This window comes from Pelodiscus sinensis, unplaced genomic scaffold (genome assembly GCF_049634645.1).
Source record: "Pelodiscus sinensis isolate JC-2024 unplaced genomic scaffold, ASM4963464v1 ctg169, whole genome shotgun sequence".
Lineage (NCBI taxonomy): Eukaryota > Metazoa > Chordata > Testudines > Trionychidae > Pelodiscus > Pelodiscus sinensis.
Genome location: NW_027466020.1, coordinates 139,003 through 160,785, shown reverse-complemented (window position 1 = coordinate 160,785; position 21,783 = coordinate 139,003). Strand labels below are relative to the sequence as shown.

The window sequence follows — 21,783 nt, the reverse complement described above, 5'->3', positions numbered from 1 at the left end:
AGAGGGCCGGGGACGGCGCGGTGCCCGGATTCCAGCGCTCGCTCTGGGGCGCAGGGAGAGGGGCCGGGGGCGGCGCGGTGCCTGGATTCCAGCGCTCGCTCTGGGGCGCAGGGAGAGGGGCCGGGGACGGCGCGGTGCCCGGATTCCAGCGCTCGCTCTGGGGCGCAGGGGGAGGGGCCCGGGGCGGGGCGGTGCCCGGATTCCAGCGCTCGCTCTGGGGTGCAGGGAGAGGGCCGGGGACGGCGCGGTGCCCGGATTCCAGCGCTCGCTCTGGGGTGCAGGGAGAGGCGCGGAGGGGCCGGGGGTGGGGCGGTGCCCGGATTCCAGCGCTCGCTCTGGGGTGCAGGGAGAGGGGCCGGGGGCGGCGCGGTGCCCGGATTCCAGCGCTCGCTCTGGGGCGCAGGGAGAGGGGCCGGGGACGGCGCGGTGCCCGGATTCCAGCGCTCGCTCTGGGGCGCAGGGAGAGGGGCCGGGGACGGCGCGGTGCCCGGATTCCAGCGCTCGCTCTGGGGCGCAGGGGGAGGGGCCGGGGGCGGCGCGGTGCCCGGATTCCAGCGCTCGCTCTGGGGCGCAGGGAGAGGGGCCGGGGGCGGCGCGGTGCCCGGATTCCAGCGCTCGCTCTGGGGCGCAGGGAGAGGGGCCGGGGACGGCGCGGTGCCCGGATTCCAGCGCTCGCTCTGGGGCGCAGGGAGAGGGGCCGGGGACGGCGCGGTGCCCGGATTCCAGCGCTCGCTCTGGGGCACAGGGGGAGGGGCCGGGGGCGGCGCGGTGCCCGGATTCCAGCGCTCGCTCTGGGGCGCAGGGAGAGGGGCCGGGGACGGCGCGGTGCCCGGATTCGAGCCCTCGTGGTGAAGCTCAGGGGGAGCTCCCCGGGCCTGGTCAAAGGGCTCCCCACCCATCTCCGCACTGGCCGGCGGGGCAGCTAATCGGTGAATCCGGCTTACTTGGTGTCACCTTCCCACTCTGCGCTGTGTGAGCAGCGCCAGAGAACTGGCCCCGGTGCGTCCCAGGAGCTGAGGGGAGCCAGGCGACGCCTTGGCAGGCGCACAGCAGGGGGGAGGCTGGGGCCTCTGCGTCCGCGGGCATGAGGCGGGAGCGCTCAGCGAAGGGCGAGTCACCCCGAAGAGGAGCCGAACTCGCCCCGGGCACCCCCAGCCTCCGGGACTCTGCAGGCGACAGGCCTGTCTACGGGCCACCCCCCGAGCGCGGGGCGAGGCAGCCGGCCCCGGAGCTCTGAGCCGCCCCGCTGCCCCCTCGGCCCGCGCGGCGCCTCACCTGCCGGGGAGCCCAGCCTGCCGTCCTGCAGGAGGTCCTGCCACACCGCCCGCCCTGAGCCGGCAGGGTCGAAGGCTGTGAGGTGCGTCACTCCTGTGCCAGCCTGAACGAGAAAGGAGGACGCGGTGGGGCCCCCGCTCAGGGAAAGCCGCTCCTGGCCCAGCTCGGCCCCCACCCCCCACCCTGCGTGCCCAGGGCACAAGAGCCCTTTAGAGCCCCTGCCCCTCCCAGGAACAGGAGCCGGCCCCAGGCCTTCCCAAGGGCCACGGCCCCCCATGCTTCAGAGCTGCTCCTCCGCCAGGCCAGGAGCCAGTGCTGGGACCCCTGGCCCCAGGCAGGGCCGACTCGGGGCATGGGAGCCCCCAGAGGCCCCCCGCAGGCGCCGAGGCCCGGCCCCGCGGAGCGGCAGCTGCCCCTACCTGCTCCCTGGCGGAGATGGCCAGGGTGTAGGGGTTCCCGGGGCTGCAGTGATGCAGCATGACGCCCGAGACCCGCGCGCCCGCCTGCTCCACGCTGAAGGGCTCGTTCCAGTGGCCCCCTCTCTTGTCCTCCTTGGTGCCCAGGCCGTTGCGCAGGGTGAGCATGATGGAGACGTCCACGGCCTCTCCGCCGCCGTTCTCCAGCTCCCAGACGAACACGCCCACGGGCAGGCTGGTGTCCTGGGGACAGGCGCTGCGCCGCTCAGAGGCCGGGCCGTGCACGCCGGAGGCTCAGCGCGAGGGCCGGCAGCAAAGGCCGCTCAGAGGCCGGGCCGTGCACGCCGGAGGCTCAGCGCGAGGGCCGGCAGCAAAGGGAAACTGAGGCGCTCCCCGGGACAGCGCGGGACGGAAGGTGAGGGGGCCGGGGCCGAGCGGGGCTGCGCGATTTCAGCCCGTCCGCCGCCTCCCGTGGCCGCGCCCCCAGAAGGCCCCGAGGCGCAGCCCCCGACTGGCCGCGGGGAGGGGAGGCCCATCAAGAGCCGGGGGGCAGCGCGAGGCTAGGACCCCGGGCCCCACAGCCCCGGCCCTCGACTCTCCTGGCCTTCGGCCTCCCTGCTGTAGACCAGGGCAGGCTCCCATGTCCGCGCCTGCCCCCCGCTCACAGGCAGCGCGGCCCGTCGCCCCACCAGCTTCGGGAGGCCAGAGACACCCAGAGACCCGGGGCCAGGCGATGGGGCGAGGGTTCTGGCCCATGGCATCTCCCTTGCCAGCCCCGACTCTCCCTGCTGCATGAGAGGCTGCAGCCCATCCCCCAGGCGCCAGGCCTGGTCGAGGGGGGAGTCCAGGAGCCCACCAGCCATGTGACCCCCGGCCAGCCCAGGGAAGGGCCGAAACAGCCCTCCTCCGGCTAGGCCCACCCCCTTGCCGGCTCCCACCCCAGATGACCCAGAGCCCCAGCAGCAGGGTTCATGCCCCACGTGCACACCCTGAGCGTCAGCGGGGAAGGGGAGCAGGGCGGCCCCACGGCTTTGCTCCCCGGCCGCCATGTCGCTCCGCTCCCCACGGGGGGGCTGCCCCCTCCCCGGAGCAAAGCACCCGCCCCCTTGCTCCCCTTCCCCGCTGCTGACAGTCGAGGTTGGGGGGCCCCCACAGTCCCCTGCTGCCTGCTGGCCAGACCCTCGGGCCCCCGGCTCACGTCACGCTCCGCAGGCTCCGCCCGAGGGGCAGCCTCACCTGGTAGTTGTGCGGGATGATGGGGCTGACCTGCCGGCAGGTGAGCACCACGTCCTGCCCGGGGAGCTGGTAGACGGTCCAGGCCCGAGGGTACAGCGCGTGGTAGAAGGCGTAGTGGCCGCAGTAGCCCCAGTTCCAGCCCTGCAGCGCGCTGGGCCTCTCCACAGACAGGACCTGCTGGTAGACGGTCCGGCCCTCCCGGCGCAAGCAGACGGTGAACTGGGAGAGGAGAGCGCAGAGATGGGGCTGCCGGGCTGGACCCCAGGCACCGGCCCACCGGGCCCGCAACGAGCCGGCCTCCGGCGCCAGGGCACCGGCCCACCGGGCCCGCAACGAGCCGGCCTCCGGCGCCAGGGCACCGGCCCACCGGGCCCGCAACGAGCCGGCCTCCGGCGCCAGGGCACCGGCCCACCGGGCCCGCAACGAGCCGGCCTCCGGCGCCAGGGCACCGGCCCACCGGGCCCGCAACGAGCCGGCCTCCAGCGCCAGGCCCCCACGCTCCGGTCCTGGCGTCCCCAGCTGGGAATCTGCCTCCCTTTGGGTGCAGCACAGGGAGGCTTTGTGCCAAGTCAGCGCCGCAGCCCGGCGTGCAGGCGGCTGCTCGTGGCCGGGAGCCGAGGCGTGTGCTGCACGGGGCCTCAGCACCTCGCCCCGGCGCAGGCCCCGGCCCCGACACGCTGCCAGCCCCCGGCCCAGTGCAGGGCCGGGGGGAAGGAGCAGCTGGTGGGGGGGGCAGCGCGTCCAACACCCGCCCTGTGCCGGCTCCTAAGCCCCAAAGCCCCCAGATCTGTCGCTCGCCCTGACCCAGCGGCCGTGCGAGGAGCCGTGCAAGGACCAAAGCACGACGGGCTCACACACCCCAAGAGACCCTGCACGGGGAACCGCTCCGCCCAGGGCCAGCTCCAGCCGCCCCTGCGCCCCAGGCAGCAGATGCAAGACGCGTGTGCTCAGTGCGGGGGTGGGGCCCGGCCCTGGCTGCCGTGCTCGTGCGAGGGGGCTGACAGTGGGGGGGGGGGTGCCCCTAGGTCCCTTCCGGCGGGGGCTGGGCTGCAGCGCCCAGTGGTGTCCCGCGCCCGGCTCCTGGAGGCAGGGGCCCGCCCCAGCCCAGCGCAAACGCACCCACCTGGTCAGCCAGGACTGTCTTGTAGTGGTACATTCCGGGATTCAACTGCCATCGACAGAACTCCCCCCGCCAGCCTCGCGTGATGGTACCGCCCCCAAAGCCCCCCAGCGGGCACCCTGTGGGAGAGACAGAGTCACTCCTCCCGCAGGATGTGGGGGGGCACGTCCATGGGGCGGGGCGCGGGGGGTTTGCCCACAGGGTGGAGTGCAGGGGGGCACGCCCACGGGGTAGGGGGACACATCCACGGTACAGGGTGCGGGGGGGCACGTCCACAGGGCAAGGGGCCACGTCCATGGGTCAGAACGTGGGGGGGCACGTCCATGGGTCAGAACGTGGGGGGGGCACGTCCATGGGTCAGAACGTGGGGGGGCACGTCCATGGAGGGGCTGAGCTCTGCTCGCAACCCACCCCCACCGGCCGCCGAGATGCCCCCCGCGGCACCACCCCTCCGATAGCAGCCTCGGTGAACCCCCCGCAACAACCACCCTCCCCGCCCCCACCCACCTGCCCCCCGGGGATCACCGTCCTGCAGCACCCGCCCCCTCCCGGAACAACCCCCCCAGCGCCCTGCGGAAGCCCCCTGCCTGCCATCGCCCCTCCTCCCAGGACAGCCCCTGGGGGAGCGTCCAGCATCTTCCCCCGCCCCGCCCCCGGCGACCCCAGGCAGCCCGGGGGGCTCACCGTAGATCTGGCGCAGGGGGAGCGGGTTGAACAGGTCGATGACGGGACTTTTCTTCTCCACGTGCGTCTTCCGGTACCACCAGCGCAAATAGCTGCGAGGGAGGGGAGAGGGGTCACCCGCCAGGCCGGCTTCCCTCAGGCCCCACGGCCAGGGCCAGCAGCAATCCAGCCCGCCCTGCAGCCGGGACAGGGACAGAGAGCACAAGGCACGACCCCCCCCAGCCCCACGGCGGGGCCCAGCTGCCCCGGGCAGAGAGCACAAGGCACGACCCCCCCCCAGCCCCACGGCGGGGCCCAGCTGGAACCGGCCTGGGCAGAGAGCACAAGGCACGACCCCCCCAGCCCCACGGCGGGGCCCAGCTGGAACCGGCCTGGGCAGAGAGCACAAGGCACGACCCCCCCCAGCCCCACGGCGGGGCCCAGCTGGAACCAGCCTGGGCAGAGAGAACAAGGCACAACCCCCCCCCAGCCCCACGGCGGGGCCCAGCTGGAACCGGCCTGGGCAGAGAGCACAAGGCACGACCCCCCCCAGCCCCACGGCGGGGCCCAGCTGGAACCGGCCTGGGCAGAGAGCACAAGGCACGACCCCCCCCAGCCCCACGGCGGGGCCCAGCTGGAACCGGCCTGGGCAGAGAGAACAAGGCACGACCCCCCCCAGCCCCATGGCGGGGCCCAGCTGGAACCGGCCTGGGCAGAGAGCACAAGGCACGACCCCCCCCAGCCCCACGGCGGGGCCCAGCTGGAACCGGCCTGGGCAGAGAGAACAAGGCACGACCCCCCCCAGCCCCACGGCGGGGCCCAGCTGCCCCGGGCAGAGAGCACAAGGCACGACCCCCCCAGCCCCACGGCGGGGCCCAGCTGGAACCGGCCTGGGCAGAGAGAACAAGGCACGACCCCCCCCAGCCCCACGGCGGGGCCCAGCTGGAACCGGCCTGGGCAGAGAGCACAAGGCACGACCCCCCCCAGCCCCACGGCGGGGCCCAGCTGGAACCGGCCTGGGCAGAGAGAACAAGGCACGACCCCCCCCCAGCCCCACGGCGGGGCCCAGCTGGAACCGGCCTGGGCAGAGAGCACAAGGCACGACCCCCCCCAGCCCCACGGCGGGGCCCAGCTGGAACCGGCCTGGGCAGAGAGAACAAGGCACGACCCCCCCCCAGCCCCACGGCGGGGCCCAGCTGGAACCGGCCTGGGCAGAGAGCACAAGGCACGACCCCCCCCAGCCCCACGGCGGGGCCCAGCTGGAACCGGCCTGGGCAGAGAGCACAAGGCACGACCCCCCCCAGCCCCACGGCGGGGCCCAGCTGGAACCGGCCTGGGCAGAGAGAACAAGGCACGACCCCCCCCAGCCCCACGGCGAGGCCCAGCTGGAACCGGCCTGGGCAGAGAGCACAAGGCACGACCCCCCCCAGCCCCACGGCGGGGCCCAGCTGGAACCGGCCTGGGCAGAGAGCACAAGGCACGACCCCCCCCAGCCCCACGGCGGGGCCCAGCTGGAACCGGCCTGGGCAGAGAGCACAAGGCACGACCCCCCCCAGCCCCACGGCGGGGCCCAGCTGGAACCGGCCTGGGCAGAGAGAACAAGGCACGACCCCCCCCAGCCCCACGGCGGGGCCCAGCTGGAACCGGCCTGGGCAGAGAGCACAAGGCACGACCCCCCCAGCCCCACGGCGGGGCCCAGCTGGAACCGGCCTGGGCAGAGAGAACAAGGCACGACCCCCCCCAGCCCCACGGCGGGGCCCAGCTGGAACCGGCCTGGGCAGAGAGCACAAGGCACGACCCCCCCCAGCCCCACGGTGGGGCCCAGCTGGAACCGGCCTGGGCAGAGAGCACAAGGCACGACCCCCCCCCAGCCCCACGGCGGGGCCCAGCTGGAACCGGCCTGGGCAGAGAGCACAAGGCACGACCCCCCCCCAGCCCCACGGCGGGGCCCAGCTGGAACCGGCCTGGGCAGAGAGCACAAGGCACGACCCCCCCCCCAGCCCCACGGCGGGACCCAGCTGGAACCGGCCTGGGCAGAGAGCACAAGGCACGACCCCCCCCCAGCCCCACGGCGGGGCCCAGCTGGAACCGGCCTGGGCAGAGAGCACAAGGCACGACCCCCCCCAGCCCCACGGCGGGGCCCAGCTGGAACCGGCCTGGGCAGAGAGCACAAGGCACGACCCCCCCCAGCCCCACGGCGGGGCCCAGCTGGAACCGGCCTGGGCAGAGAGCACAAGGCACGACCCCCCCCAGCCCCACGGCGGGGCCCAGCTGGAACCGGCCTGGGCAGAGAGAACAAGGCACGACCCCCCCCCAGCCCCACGGCGGGGCCCAGCTGGAACCGGCCTGGGCAGAGAGCACAAGGCACGACCCCCCCCAGCCCCACGGCGGGGCCCAGCTGGAACCGGCCTGGGCAGAGAGCACAAGGCACGACCCCCCCCAGCCCCACGGCGGGGCCCAGCTGGAACCGGCCTGGGCAGAGAGCACAAGGCACGACCCCCCCAGCCCCACGGCGGGGCCCAGCTGGAACCGGCCTGGGCAGAGAGCACAAGGCACGACCCCCCCCAGCCCCACGGTGGGGCCCAGCTGGAACCGGCCTGGGCAGAGAGCACAAGGCACGACCCCCCCCAGCCCCACGGCGGGGCCCAGCTGGAACCGGCCTGGGCAGAGAGAACAAGGCACGACCCCCCCAGCCCCACGGCGGGGCCCAGCTGGAACCGGCCTGGGCAGAGAGCACAAGGCACGACCCCCCCCAGCCCCACGGCGGGGCCCAGCTGGAACCGGCCTGGGCAGAGAGCACAAGGCACGACCCCCCCCAGCCCCAGGGCGGGGCCCAGCTGGAACCGGCCTGGGCAGAGAGCACAAGGCACGACCCCCCCCAGCCCCACGGCGGGGCCCAGCTGGAACCGGCCTGGGCAGAGAGCACAAGGCACGACCCCCCCCAGCCCCACGGCGGGGCCCAGCTGGAACCGGCCTGGGCAGAGAGCACAAGTCACGACCCCCCCCAGCCCCACGGCGGGGCCCAGCTGGAACCGGCCTGGGCAGAGAGAACAAGGCACGACCCCCCCCAACCCCACGGCGGGGCCCAGCTGGAACCGGCCTGGGCAGAGAGAACAAGGCACGACCCCCCCCAGCCCCACGGCGGGGCCCAGCTGGAACCGGCCTGGGCAGAGAGAACAAGGCACGACCCCCCCCAGCCCCACGGCGGGGCCCAGCTGGAACCGGCCTGGGCAGAGAGCACAAGGCACGACCCCCCCCAGCCCCACGGCGGGGCCCAGCTGGAACCGGCCTGGGCAGAGAGCACAAGGCACGACCCCCCCCAGCCCCACGGCGGGGCCCAGCTGGAACCGGCCTGGGCAGAGAGCACAAGGCACGACCCCCCCCAGCCCCACGGCGGGGCCCAGCTGGAACCGGCCTGGGCAGAGAGCACAAGGCACGACCCCCCCCAGCCCCACGGCGGGGCCCAGCTGGAACCGGCCTGGGCAGAGAGCACAAGGCACGACCCCCCCCAGCCCCACGGCGGGGCCCAGCTGGAACCGGCCTGGGCAGAGAGCACAAGGCACGACCCCCCCCAGCCCCACGGCGGGGCCCAGCTGGAACCGGCCTGGGCAGAGAGAACAAGGCACGACCCCCCCCAGCCCCACGGCGGGGCCCAGCTGGAACCGGCCTGGGCAGAGAGAACAAGGCACGACCCCCCCAGCCCCACGGCGGGGCCCAGCTGGAACCGGCCTGGGCAGAGAGCACAAGGCACGACCCCCCCCAGCCCCACGGCGGGGCCCAGCTGGAACCGGCCTGGGCAGAGAGCACAAGGCACGACCCCCCCCAGCCCCACGGCGGGGCCCAGCTGGAACCGGCCTGGGCAGAGAGCACAAGGCACGACCCCCCCCCAGCCCCACGGCGGGGCCCAGCTGGAACCGGCCTGGGCAGAGAGCACAAGGCACGACCCCCCCCAGCCCCACGGCGAGGCCCAGCTGGAACCGGCCTGGGCAGAGAGCACAAGGCACGACCCCCCCCCAGCCCCACGGCGGGGCCCAGCTGGAACCGGCCTGGGCAGAGAGCACAAGGCACGACCCCCCCCAGCCCCACGGCGGGGCCCAGCTGGAACCGGCCTGGGCAGAGAGCACAAGGCACGACCCCCCCCAGCCCCACGGCGGGGCCCAGCTGGAACCGGCCTGGGCAGAGAGCACAAGGCACGACCCCCCCCAGCCCCACGGCGGGGCCCAGCTGCCCCGGGCAGAGAGCAGCTGCTGTAGGAAAGGAGGCCGGGGGGGCGAGTGCTGGGTCTCGGGAGGGAGCAGCGGTGCCAAGCCGGCTGTGGCCGTCTCCTTGCAGGGTCCTGGGAGGGAGCTGCGGTTTGGGGAGAGCGTATGGAAAGCCCCCCCCCCCCCGCCCCTATCAGCCTCGTGTGGGCGGGGGCAGGGCGGGGACGGCGCGAGCAGGGACTGAAGCAGCCTCCCCTCGGGCCGCTTCTGCTGTGATTCCGCTTTGAAACGCCCCAGAGCCCTGGAGCCCCCGCTGGCCCCGCGCTCCTCCGGGCTCCCCCCCGCGAGCCCGGCACCCCCAGCCAGAGGCGCCCGGAGCTCGTCTCAGCAGAAGGGCCGAGCTGGTGCAGGCACACGGTAAACCCGAGGGCCCGCTGGCTCGCAGAACGGAGCCACGTTACTGGTGAGAGCGCGGCCCGGGGGCGTCTCCGGTGCCCAGCCAGCGCCAGCGCCAGAGCCCGCTGGGTCTCGATGGCCGGCCCACGGCGGCAGCGGCGGCTTTGCCGGGCTCTACGTGGACGAGGTTTTTTAAAAGTTCCCAGATTGTCGGAACGTTTGCTTCAACGTTTCCAACCCAGCGTTCCGGCTCCCCCCTTCAAAACGACCGTTCACGGCTCCGTGCGAGCGAATCGCAGCTCTGAAGGGTCCGTGCGGCTCTCCTGACCCCTCCGTGCGCCAGGCTCCGGCCTGCCCCTTGCAGGAGGGGCGTTACCTTTGGAAGCATCAAACCGGTCCTGGGAGGGGAGCTGGGTGCCCCGAGCCCCATTCCTGGAGATTTTGTATTTCAGCAGCGCTGGGAGCCCCAGTCACGCAGCACAACCCCGGGCTGGAGCAGCTCCCGGAGGCAGGCCCGGCTCACAGACCTTGGCGTGCCGGGCCGAGCGCGCGGAACACGAACTGGTCACAGGCCCAGGTGCAGAGGAGGCGTCGGTACCGGCCATAAGTGGAAAGCACACGCTATCCCCCGCACGCCCGCTATCCCCCGCACGCCCGCTATCCCCCGCACGCCCGCTATCCCCCGCACGCCCGCTATCCCCTGCCCGCTATCCCTCGCACGCACACTATCCCCCGCACTCTATCCCTCGCACGCCCGCTATCCCTCGCACGCCCGCTATCCCCGCACGCCCGCTATCCCCCGCACGCCCGCTATCCCCCGCCCGCTATCCCTCGCACGCACACTATCCCCCGCACTCTATCCCCCGCACGCCCGCTATCCCCCGCTATCCCCTGCCCGCTATCCCTCGCACGCACACTATCCCCCGCACTCTATCCCCCGCACGCACGCTATCCCTCGCACGCCCGCTATCCCTCGCACGCCCGCTATCCCCCGCACGCCCGCTATCCCCCGCCCGCTATCCCCCGCCCGCCCGCTATCCCTCGCACGCACACTATCCCCCGCACTCTATCCCCCGCACGCCCGCTATCCCTCGCACGCCCGCTATCCCTCGCACGCCCGCTATCCCTCGCACGCCCGCTATCCCTCGCACGCACACTATCCCCCGCACTCTATCCCCCGCACGCCCGCTATCCCCCGCACGCCCGCTATCCCCCGCACGCCCGCTATCCCCCGCCCGCTATCCCCCGCCCGCTATCCCTCGCACGCACACTATCCCCCGCACTCTATCCCCCGCACGCACGCTATCCCTCGCACGCCCGCTATCCCTCGCACGCCCGCTATCCCCCGCACGCCCGCTATCCCTCGCACTCTATCCCCTGCACGCATGCTATCCCTCGCACGCTATCCCCCGCACACTATCCCTCGCACGCCCGCTATCCCCCGCACGCCCGCTATCCCCCGCCCGCTATCCCTCGCACACACACTATCCCCCGCATGCACGCTATCCCTCACACGCACGCTATCCCCCGCTCGCCGAAAGAGACCGTGGTGCCCACTCCCCACAGACACAGAGCCAGGTTCAGGGAGGGGTCTAGCCCAGGGGTCACCCGCCAGTCGATCGGGATCTCCCGGGAGATCTTGGAGCTCTGGCGGGATCCTGGCCGGTTTGGCTGGGAAGCTCTCAAGCGCCGGCACTTCAGCTGCTGCGCGTCTCCAGCCCTTTCCCATGCAGCTGCCCCTCCCCCAGGGAGCCTCTTACTTTGTGCAGGGCAGGGGGTGGATGTCAAGGTGCCCCCCCACCTTGTATCCTGTCCCCACAGAGCAGAGGGGGGCACAGCAGGAGTTGGGAGGGAGTTTGCTGGCTGCTTTTGGGAGTGGGGCAGGGCCAGGGCAGGGGGGAGCCTCCTCAGCCCCACTGCACCCCACCCAGGAGCCAGCAGCAGGGCCCAGCTGGAGCCCACATCCTGAACCCCTCCCCCAGTTGTGAACCCCTCCTGCACCCCGAGCACCCTGCATCCAAACACGCACCCAGAGCCTGCACCTAGAACCCCCTCAGCACCCAACTGCCCGCCCCACGCTCAGCTCAGCTCAGAGCCCCGTCACATTACTGGCTTGTGAGGGGAGCAGCCAGATCACTGCTGCACCCACGGGGGGGGGTTTGCCCCAGAAATTGATACAAAGGGGCCATGGGAGGCATTTCCTTCTACTGGCTCCGTACGTGCTGTCCACACGCGTGCACAGTGTCTGGGGGTGGAATTACGAGGCTGTATTCTGGGTCGATACCGGAAACTTCTGTTTGTGGCTGAGCAATAGGCAAGGAATGCTCAGCCCATGGCCATGCTACTGAGCAAAGCTCCCGGGAACAATGGATCTCTGGAGGCCAAAGACACCCCTGGCCCCGGCCATGGGACTGTCTCCCACTTGGAAGAAGCTGGAGGGGAGGGGGGGGACATACATAGGCCATGTGGCCAACTCCATCCTAGGGCTCAGCTCAGCCCTTCATCCCAGATGCCGCCTTGCAGGAATCAACAAGCCGGGAAGAACCGTGGACCCGTCCTGACATGGGATGTGCACCAAGGACTTTTAAGCCAGCAGCTGTAACATCTCTGCTAGAGCCTGCACCGAGGACTGGGAGATTCGGTGCATGGAACGTCTGATACTGTAACAACCTCGCTCTCAGGCTTTTCTTTCTTTTAGTGATAAACCTTTAGATGGTAGATGCTAAAGGACTGGCCCAGCGTGATTTGTCGGTAAGGTCCAGAGAGTAAATGGACCTGGGACCTGGGGCTGGTTTCTTGGGACCGGACAGAACCTGTTCAGGGGAGGTGAGATGGGTTCTAACCGCCCACCTGTGGGCAGGCCCAGGGCTGTTTGGGCACGGAGAGCACTGGGGTGCCAGAGGGGTTTGCTCGGGAGGCTTCTGGCTGGCCAGGTGGCGGCTGGAGCGCTCGGTGCGACTGGTCTGTGGCCTATTTGGGAAGGTCTCCAGCCTGGGGCTGTACGGAGCCCCGAGTCTGAGCAATTCACCCTGAGCAGACGCCCTCAGCGGTGCCCAGACCTGGCCCGGGCCGTCACAGCCCCTCGCTCACTACAAATCCGTTAATCCAAGAGCAGAGCCTGCACCCCACCCCTCTGCCCAGCCTGGTGAAAGGGAGGGAGGGTGGAGTGAGCAGCGGCGGGGCCAGGGGATTGGGGTTTGAGGTAGATCTGGGATTGCACTTCAATTCAAACAGGGACCTCGTGCTCCGACAGGCTGGAGCCCCCGGGGGACCCGGCAGCGTCAGAGGGTGGCAGCCGGATACGTCCGCCGGGAGGTGACTTGTGCCTGCGCACAAGGGGGTGTCTTGGGGGGGCTGCGGCAATTCCCCAGGGACCGAGTACAGGTGGGCAGTGGGTCAGCACAGCCGACTGACGACTGTCACTGCGCTCGGCTCAGCAATCGGCCTGGCCTGGCACTTCCACCCTTCTCCAGTTTGTGCCTCGGGGCCGCCCGGGGCTCACCGGGCCCACACGCGCAAGCAGCCTTCTGGTTACCGTCATGGACGGAGCCAGAGACGTGCGTCCCCCTCGCTGCACCGACGCTAGTGCTACAGACGACACGCTCCCGCCCCGCCCCGCCCCGCCAGGACGCCGATTAGCAGCTGGCTCAGCCCTGGCTTGTGACAGGCCCAGGACCTCCCCGGCTGCAGCTCTGCGTTCACAGTGTATTAGGAACCGGCGGGCAGGCAGCCGGGCCCAGGAGCTCAGACCCCCCCCAGACCGGGGCTGCTGCCACCCCGCACGGCTGCCGCTGTAGCAGAGGGAGCAGCACAGGGCGACAGGCAGCCGGTCCACAAGGGGAGCTGGTATTTAACCCCCCGCCCCCCCGGGCACCCCAGAGAGACAGGCGGCTCCGCGGGAGCGAGACAGGAGCGCACTGGCTGCCGCCCGCCCGCAGGGACTGTAGAGCAATCCAGGAACCAGTAAGAATTCACGAGCTTACTCGACTATTCCCTCAACCGAGATTTCACACCCCTAGTGCAGAGGTAGGTGGGGGGGAGGGGGGGAGGATCACAGACCCCAGGGCTGCAGGGCCCTCGGCCCCATCGCATCCAGCCCCCTGCCCAGGGCAGGGCCAGCCCAGCTCCAGCCCCCCAGCCAGGGCTGTGTCCAGCGGGGACACGAACGCCTCTAGGGACGGAGATCCCCCCCCCCCCTCGGGAACCCTCCCAGCGCTTCCCACCCGCCTGGGGGAATCGTTTGTCCTGATCTCCACCCTAGACCTGCCCCCCTGCAACTGGAGCCCATTGCTCCTTGTTCTGCCCCCGCTGAGACCAGCTCCCTCCTGCTGCTCCGGATACAAAGGCAGCGGCAGCGCCCGGCCCTGGGGGCTCCGAGCTCCGCAGCGGCATGGGGCTGAGTGCTTGTGGGGAGCCAGCTGAAGGGGACCGGCTCCCGCCCCTCGCGCTGCCTCTGACACAGGAACGGGCGCAGTCGACAAGGCTAACCTCCCGCCCCTCGCGCTGCCTCTGACACAGGAACGGGCGCAGTCGACAAGGCTAACCTCCCGCCCCTCGCGCTGCCTCTGACACAGGAACGGGCGCAGTCGACAAGGCTAACCTCCCGCCCCTCGCGCTGCCTCTGACACAGGAACGGGCGCAGTCGACAAGGCTAACCTCCCGCCCCTCGCGCTGCCTCTGACACAGGAACGGGCGCAGTCGACAAGGCTAACCTCCCGCCCCTCGCGCTGCCTCTGACACAGGAACGGGCGCAGTCGACAAGGCTAACCTCCCGCCCCTCGCGCTGCCTCTGACACAGGAACGGGCGCAGTCGACAAGGCTAACCTCCCGCCCCTCGCGCTGCCTCTGACACAGGAACGGGCGCAGTCGACAAGGCTAACCTCCCGCCCCTCGCGCTGCCTCTGACACAGGAACGGGCGCAGTCGACAAGGCTAACCTCCCGCCCCTCGCGCTGCCTCTGACACAGGAACGGGCGCAGTCGACAAGGCTAACCTCCCGCCCCTCGCGCTGCCTCTGACACAGGAACGGGCGCAGTCGACAAGGCTAACCTCCCGCCCCTCGCGCTGCCTCTGACACAGGAACGGGCGCAGTCGACAAGGCTAACCTCCCGCCCCTCGCGCTGCCTCTGACACAGGAACGGGCGCAGTCGACAAGGCTAACCTCCCGCCCCTCGCGCTGCCTCTGACACAGGAACGGGCGCAGTCGACAAGACTAACCTCCCGCCCCTCGCGCTGCCTCTGACACAGGAACGGGCGCAGTCGACAAGGCTAACCTCCCGCCCCTCGCGCTGCCTCTGACACAGGAACGGGCGCAGTCGACAAGGCTAACCTCCCGCCCCTCGCGCTGCCTCTGACACAGGAACGGGCGCAGTCGACAAGGCTAACCTCCCGCCCCTCGCGCTGCCTCTGACACAGGAACGGGCGCAGTCGACAAGGCTAACCTCCCGCCCCTCGCGCTGCCTCTGACACAGGAACGGGCGCAGTCGACAAGGCTAACCTCCCGCCCCTCGCGCTGCCTCTGACACAGGAACGGGCGCAGTCGACAAGACTAACCTCCCGCCCCTCGCGCTGCCTCTGACACAGGAACGGGCGCAGTCGACAAGGCTAACCTCCCGCCCCTCGCGCTGCCTCTGACACAGGAACGGGCGCAGTCGACAAGACTAACCTCCCGCCCCTCGCGCTGCCTCTGACACAGGAACGGGCGCAGTCGACAAGGCTAACCTCCCGCCCCTCGCGCTGCCTCTGACACAGGAACGGGCGCAGTCGACAAGGCTAACCTCCCGCCCCTCGCGCTGCCTCTGATACAGGAACGGGCGCAGTCGACAAGGCTAACCTCCCGCCCCTCGCGCTGCCTCTGACACAGGAACGGGCGCAGTCGACAAGGCTAACCTCCCGCCCCTCGCGCTGCCTCTGACACAGGAACGGGCGCAGTCGACAAGGCTAACCTCCCGCCCCTCGCGCTGCCTCTGACACAGGAACGGGCGCAGTCGACAAGGCTAACCTCCCGCCCCTCGCGCTGCCTCTGACACAGGAACGGGCGCAGTCGACAAGGCTAACCTCCCGCCCCTCGCGCTGCCTCTGACACAGGAACGGGCGCAGTCGACAAGGCTAACCTCCCGCCCCTCGCGCTGCCTCTGACACAGGAACGGGCGCAGTCGACAAGACTAACCTCCCGCCCCTCGCGCTGCCTCTGACACAGGAACGGGCGCAGTCGACAAGGCTAACCTCCCGCCCCTCGCGCTGCCTCTGACACAGGAACGGGCGCAGTCGACAAGGCTAACCTCCCGCCCCTCGCGCTGCCTCTGACACAGGAACGGGCGCAGTCGACAAGGCTAACCTCCCGCCCCTCGCGCTGCCTCTGACACAGGAACGGGCGCAGTCGACAAGGCTAACCTCCCGCCCCTCGCGCTGCCTCTGACACAGGAACGGGCGCAGTCGACAAGGCTAACCTCCCGCCCCTCGCGCTGCCTCTGACACAGGAACGGGCGCAGTCGACAAGACTAACCTCCCGCCCCTCGCGCTGCCTCTGACACAGGAACGGGCGCAGTCGACAAGGCTAACCTCCCGCCCCTCGCGCTGCCTCTGACACAGGAACGGGCGCAGTCGACAAGACTAACCTCCCGCCCCTCGCGCTGCCTCTGACACAGGAACGGGCGCAGTCGACAAGGCTAACCTCCCGCCCCTCGCGCTGCCTCTGACACAGGAACGGGCGCAGTCGACAAGGCTAACCTCCCGCCCCTCGCGCTGCCTCTGATACAGGAACGGGCGCAGTCGACAAGGCTAACCTCCCGCCCCTCGCGCTGCCTCTGACACAGGAACGGGCGCAGTCGACAAGGCTAACCTCCCGCCCCTCGCGCTGCCTCTGACACAGGAACGGGCGCAGTCGACAAGGCTAACCTCCCACCCCTCGCGCTGCCTCTGACACAGGAACGGGCGCAGTCGACAAGGCTAACCTCCAAGCCCATCGTGCAGTCGTCTAAACCGTGTCTCCCCCTTTTGCAGAAGAACGACAGGCCCCCGTCCCCGCAGTGCCAGGCGCGCCCGGGCTTTCTACCGTTGCACCACGTTTGTTCAGACAACGCCCTCGGAGCCGGCGGGCGAGGGCAGGCTTGGGAGGAAAAGTACCAAGTAGTAAAGCGCTTCCCACCTCAAGCAAACGTTCCGTTGTCCCCCCTTTCCAGCGGGGCCCCCCCAGCCGTCTCTCGAGCGCCCCGAGGGGACTCGCGCCGCTGGTCGAGGAACTGCTCCGCACGCTGCCACCCCCGGCGCAAGGCAAGGTCTGGGGGACAGCTCGGGGCGCCCCCAGAGGGGACAGGAAGGGCAGAGAGAGCATCACGAGCCAGCGCAAGACCCAGCGTACTCGGCACTAAGGCACCAGCCAGCGCCCTGAGCCAAAGCCCAGCGCAGCCAACACGGCAGCACTGCCCTGCCCCCCGCAGCCCCAGGGCACGGCCAGGCAGGGTCAGAGCCCAAGGGCCTGGTGGCCGGCAGCAGCCAATGAACAGAGCAGGGAACCACCAAGCGACCCTTCCCCGTCGCCCATTCCCACCCCGGCACACAGAGGCCAGGGACACCAGCCCCGCCCAGCCAACAGCCTCTGAGGGACCTGCCCGCCGTGAGCGCTGTTCCTTCGCACCCTGTCGAAGGACTAGTCGACTAGCCAGCGAGCCAACGCGCATCGGAGAGTCGGGTCGACCAGTCGCTTCCCCCCTTGCTCCCTCTATAGGACAGAGGCTGCAAAGGGGGAAGAGGTGAACTGCAAAGCGGCAGCGCCATGGAGCCCAGGCTCAGCGGGGGAGTCCCAAGCTTACCCGGCTCCACGTGGCATTTCAAAGCGGCAGCGCCATGGAGCCCAGGGCCGGGGGGCGGGGGGGGAGTCCCAAGCTTACCCGGCTCCACGCGGCATTTCAAAGCGGCAGCGCCATGGAGCCCAGGGCCAGGGGGCGGGGGGGAGTCCCAAGCTTACCCGGCTCCACGCGGCATTTCAAAGCAGCAGCGCCATGGAGCCCAGGGCCGGGGGGGGGGAGTCCCATGCTTACCCGGCTCCACGCGGCATTTCAAAGCAGCAGTGCCATGGAGCCCAGGGCCGGGGGGGGGGGAGTCCCAAGCTTACCCGGCTCCACGCGGCATTTCAAAGCAGCAGTGCCATGGAGCCCAGGGCCGGGGGGGGGGGGGGGGGAGTCCCAAGCTTACCCGGCTCCACGCGGCATTTCAAAGCAGCAGCGCCATGGAGCCCAGGGCCGGGGGGGGGGGGGGGGGCGCTCTGACTCTTTTACTCTGAGTCCCTCGCTACCCCTGGCTCCAGGCTGCGCTTCTGTGTTGAAACGTACTCGAATCGGCTGGGGACTTGGGACATTCCAAAGCTGCCACAGGGCCTGGGCCCAGGGGGAACCGATATTTAACATCCTTAACCCTGTTATCATCTCGGCCTTCACACTGTCCTCTGGCAGGGAGTTCCACAGGTTTCCTGAGCTATGGCAAGAAATGCTGCCTTTGGTTTCGGAGCTCCTCAGTGCCGCACTTGCCCCCTGGCCCGGCAAGAGTGGAACAGCCTCCCACGCAGCATGAGCGGGCTGGCCACTCCGCAGCTGCAGAGGGCCCAGCGATTCAAACCCTCAGCCGGGAGAGCTCCTCTCTGAAGGACGAGCCTCGCGCCGGGGCTGCCAGGCTGCTGCTGAGGCGGGGCCGACCCAAGGCTGCCAGGAGGCTGCCGGTGACACATTGTATCACTCGAAGCCGCCACTGTAGCGAGAGCAGCCCAGGCTGCGCCCAGTAACATTGTGTCGGCGCGAGGCGCCCGTCTGCGGGCACAGGCCAGGTGCCCCGGCCACTCTCGGGCCAGGCGCGTGCTGCAGCCAAGAGCAGCCGGAGCCCGTGGTGCCGCCGCCCTGCCGTCTCCAGCGCCGCGCTGACGGGGGCGTTACCGCTCATGTAGCTCCAGACACGGGCCCCCGCTGGCACTCTCAGTAGGTTCCCGTTTACACGCTGGGGGGCGAACACGGGGAGCACGGGGAGCCAGCTTTTCTCCCGCCTGACCCCCCCGGCGCTGTATCAGAGGCAGCAGCGCAGGGGGCAGGCAGCTCCCTGGCCGGTGCTGACGGGGAGCCTGCAACACCGACTCCTCGCGCAGAACGGCTCCGCCCACCCTCCCATGCCCCGCCCCCCGGCCGCTGCCGCTGCTCCAGGGCGGGGAGGGCCGTGCGGGAGGGTGTCAGCCGGCCAATGGCTCGTTTCCACCTGCAGGACTCCCACACGGATTGGGGCATCGACGGGTGGGCTGGAGCCACGGAGGCATCTGACAAAGGGGCCCAGCGTCTGCCCACACACCCGTCTCCTCCAGGGCCCCAGGCCTCCTCCCCGCTGCCTCGGGAGCCCAGAGGGGCTGGGACTCGCCCCTGGCCTGCCAGGCGCACGGCCGTGCCCCCCGTGGTACTAGACAGCGGCCAAGGACGCGCCGCTGAGCCAGCCGCCCGGATCGCTCTGCAGCTGCTGGGACGTCAAAGCACTGCCAGGAGTGGGGGTGCCTGTCAGAGCCCCTCAACGCCCCCCCCCCCGTCGTGGGAGCAAGGCCTCTCTCAGGAGCGGAGCCCCACGAGCAGGGCCAGGGAACGAGGTGCAGGGCCGAGCCCCGGCCGGGCTCTGGAGCCCTGGCTGTAGGCCCGGGAAGCCTGGGGCAGCTGCGGCGCCCCGTGCCGGTGCCCATGGCGAAAGGCAGCAGCCGGCGAGCTGCACTGCCAGGCGGGGGCCCTCGCGGAGGCCACCGGGAGCTGCGGGGGCAGGGCCCTGACCTGTGACACGTCCCGCCAGGAGGCAGGAGCAGGGCTCCGCTGCGGGAGAGAGAGCGGCCACTCCCACGGTGCAGGCGAGGGAACAGCCAGGACCAGGGGGCTCCGACCCAGCAGGGCGCCGGCCTCCCCCGGAAAAAGCCAGGCGCGTACGGCGGGCCCCTGCTCGGGAACAGCGTATCGCAGCGCAAGTCCCACCGCCGACGGTACCCGCCCCCCGGGGCCGCCCCGTACGACTACACCCGCCCCCCCGGGGCCGCCCCGTACGACTACACCCGCCCCCCGGGGCCGCCCCGTACGACTACACCCGCCCCCCGGGGCCCGCCCCGTACGACTACACCCCGCCCCCCGGGGCCGCCCCGTACGACTACACCCGCCCCCCGGGGCCGCCCCGTACGACTACACCCGCCCCCCGGGGCCGCCCCGTACGACTACACCCGCCCCCCGGGGCCCGCGTAGCCCTGTACGACTACACCCGCCCCCCGGGCCCCGCGTAGCCCTGTACGACTACACCCGCCCCCCGGGCCCCGCGTAGCCCTGTACGACTACACCCGCCCCCGGGGCCGCCCTGTACGACTACACCCCGCCCCCGGGGCCGCCCTGTACGAATACACCCGCCCCCGGGGCCGCCCTGTACGACTACACCCGCCCCCGGGGCCGCCCTGTACGACTACACCCGCCCCCGGGGCCGCCCTGTACAACTACACCCGCCCCCGGGGCCGCCCTGTACAACTACACCCGCCCCCGGGGCCCCGCGTAGCCCTGTACAACTACACCCACCCCCGGGGCCGCCCTGTACAACTACACCCACCCCCGGGGCCGCCCTGTACGACTACACCCGCCCCCCGGGGCCGCCCTGTACGACTACACCCGCCCCCCGGGGCCGCCCTCTACGACTACACCCGCCCCCCGGGGCCCCGCGTAGCCCTGTACAACTACACCCGTCACCAGTACCCGCGTAGTCCTGTACAACTACACCCATCACAAGGGCCCTGGTGTAGCCCTGTACAACTACACCCGTCACCAGGGCCCTGGGGTAGCCCTGTACAACTACACCCGTCACCAGGGCCCCTCGTAGCCCTGTACAACTACACCCGTCACCAGGGCCCTGGGGTAGCCCTGTACAACTACACCCGTCACCAGGGCCCCTCGTAGCCCTGTACAACTACACCCGTCACCAGGGCCTCTCGTAGTCCTGTACAACTACACCCGCCCCCGGGGCCCCGCGTAGTCCTGTACAACTACACCCGCCACCGGGGCCCCGTGTAGTCCTGTACAACTACACCCGCCACCGGGGCCCCGCGTAGTCCTGTACAACTACACCCGCCACCGGGGCCCTGTGTAGCTCTTTCTACCAACACACCTCACAGCACTTCCCTGCCACTGTTCCAGCCCTTGGGCACCAAGGCTGTCCTGCGCGCCGGGGGGGGGGGGGGGGGGGGGGTTGGGGGGGAGGCGCCGTGCTGGGCCTTGCGGGAGTGGCCGGACCCCAGCCACGACTAATCACGGGGCTGTTCACCCGGAGTCCTAACCAGCCCCACGTTGGATCTTATCCCACCGACTGCTAATGCAAAGCGAGCCGCTCAGCAACTGCCCCCAGCTCTCACCAACTGCCCCCAGCTCAAGTGCCCCCAGCTCAACTGCCCCCAGCTCTCACCAACTGCCCCAAGGAGCTTTTCAGAGACCTTTCCACCCCATGCACCTACCCTGTGGACAGCCCAGCCCAGGCCTCCAGGTGCTGCTCCCCCCCACAGGCTAATGCCCAAGACTGGAAAAGACCAACCCTGAGAGCAGCGCCCTGCAGCAAGGGAAGGAGACGCGCAGCAGACCGGGAAGTCCCCTGGGGTTCCTGCCCTGCCCGTCTACCCACTGGAAACACACCGGGGGACAGGACCAGGGGGTGGAACTGGCCGACCTGCCCGGGCACGGGGGCGGTGAGAAGGGCTCCGGACGGGGCAAAGCAGCCGGGATACGGAGCAGGAGGGAGGCCCGTGGGCGGCGGGTTCAATTCCCGGGGCCGAGGGACAGTGACGGCGCCGTGCCCCGGGACGTGGCACCCAGGGCCCCGTGGCCCCGAAGGGCAGAGCCACCTACCGCATGCCCAGCCCCAGGTGCTTCACCACGTCCGAGGCGGAGACGTCCGAGGCTTGGTAGGGTTTCCTCTTCTCCGCAAACTGGTGGGCCAGGCAGATGCGCCAGCCAGACGGGGGCACCTGGTGCCCGCGGGCGGTGCCCTCAAAGCTCCCCATCAGCCTGGCACCGTCCTCCATGGTCCCGCCCCGGGCCGCTTCCTCCTCCCGGCACGGTGCACGGTGCAAGGTGCAGCCCCGCCCGGCCGGCCCAGCTCAGGTCCCCCCCCCCCCCCCGGTAGCCACTCGCTGTGCTCAGCTCGGGCCGCGGGCGCCCGCCTCTCCGCGCCTGGCGCAGGGCTCAGCCCCCGCCGCCCGGCCCGCAGACCCTGCTGGTGCCAAGGCCTCCGCACGCTGCAGCAGAGCTGGGCGCTGTGACCCCGCCTCTGCCTGTCCGTCTGTCTGCAAACGCCCCCCCCCCCGCTCTGTCCGTCTGCAAACTGCCCCCCCCCCCGCTCTGTCCGTCTGTCTGTCTGCAAACGCCCCCCCCCCGCTCTGTCCGTTTGTCTGTCTGCAAACCCCTCCCCCCCCGCTCTGTCCGTCTGTCTGTCTGCAAACCCCT

At 71.1% G+C, this 21,783-nt stretch overlaps 1 protein-coding gene across 1 annotated transcript; it reads right to left on the bottom strand.

Annotated features, from left to right (window-relative positions):
• Positions 1-864: 864 nt before the first annotated feature.
• Positions 865-21,655, bottom strand: GBA2 (glucosylceramidase beta 2). The gene is made up of 6 exons (XM_075918345.1): positions 21,187-21,655; positions 4,732-4,823; positions 4,051-4,166; positions 2,928-3,146; positions 1,695-1,934; positions 865-1,378 (listed from the first exon to the last, which is right to left on the bottom strand). The coding sequence occupies exons 1-6, from the start codon at positions 21,360-21,362 to the stop codon at positions 1,115-1,117; spliced, it is 1,107 nt and encodes a 368-aa protein (XP_075774460.1). The 5' UTR covers positions 21,363-21,655; the 3' UTR covers positions 865-1,114.
• Between the last annotated feature and the right edge of the window lie 128 nt (positions 21,656-21,783).

What these genes read in the sequence shown, in the direction of transcription:
- GBA2 (XM_075918345.1), bottom strand. Translation starts at nt 21,362, where the DNA reads ATGGAGGACGGTGCCAGGCTGATGGGGAGCTTTGAGGGCACCGCCCGC. An exon ending in CCCCCTGCGCCAGATCTACG is followed by an intron (nt 4,167 to 4,731) that starts GTGAGCCCCCCG and finishes TCTCTCCCACAG; the next exon opens with GGTGCCCGCTGGGGGGCTTT. An exon ending in AGACAGTCCTGGCTGACCAG is followed by an intron (nt 3,147 to 4,050) that starts GTGGGTGCGTTT and finishes CTCCTCTCCCAG; the next exon opens with TTCACCGTCTGCTTGCGCCG.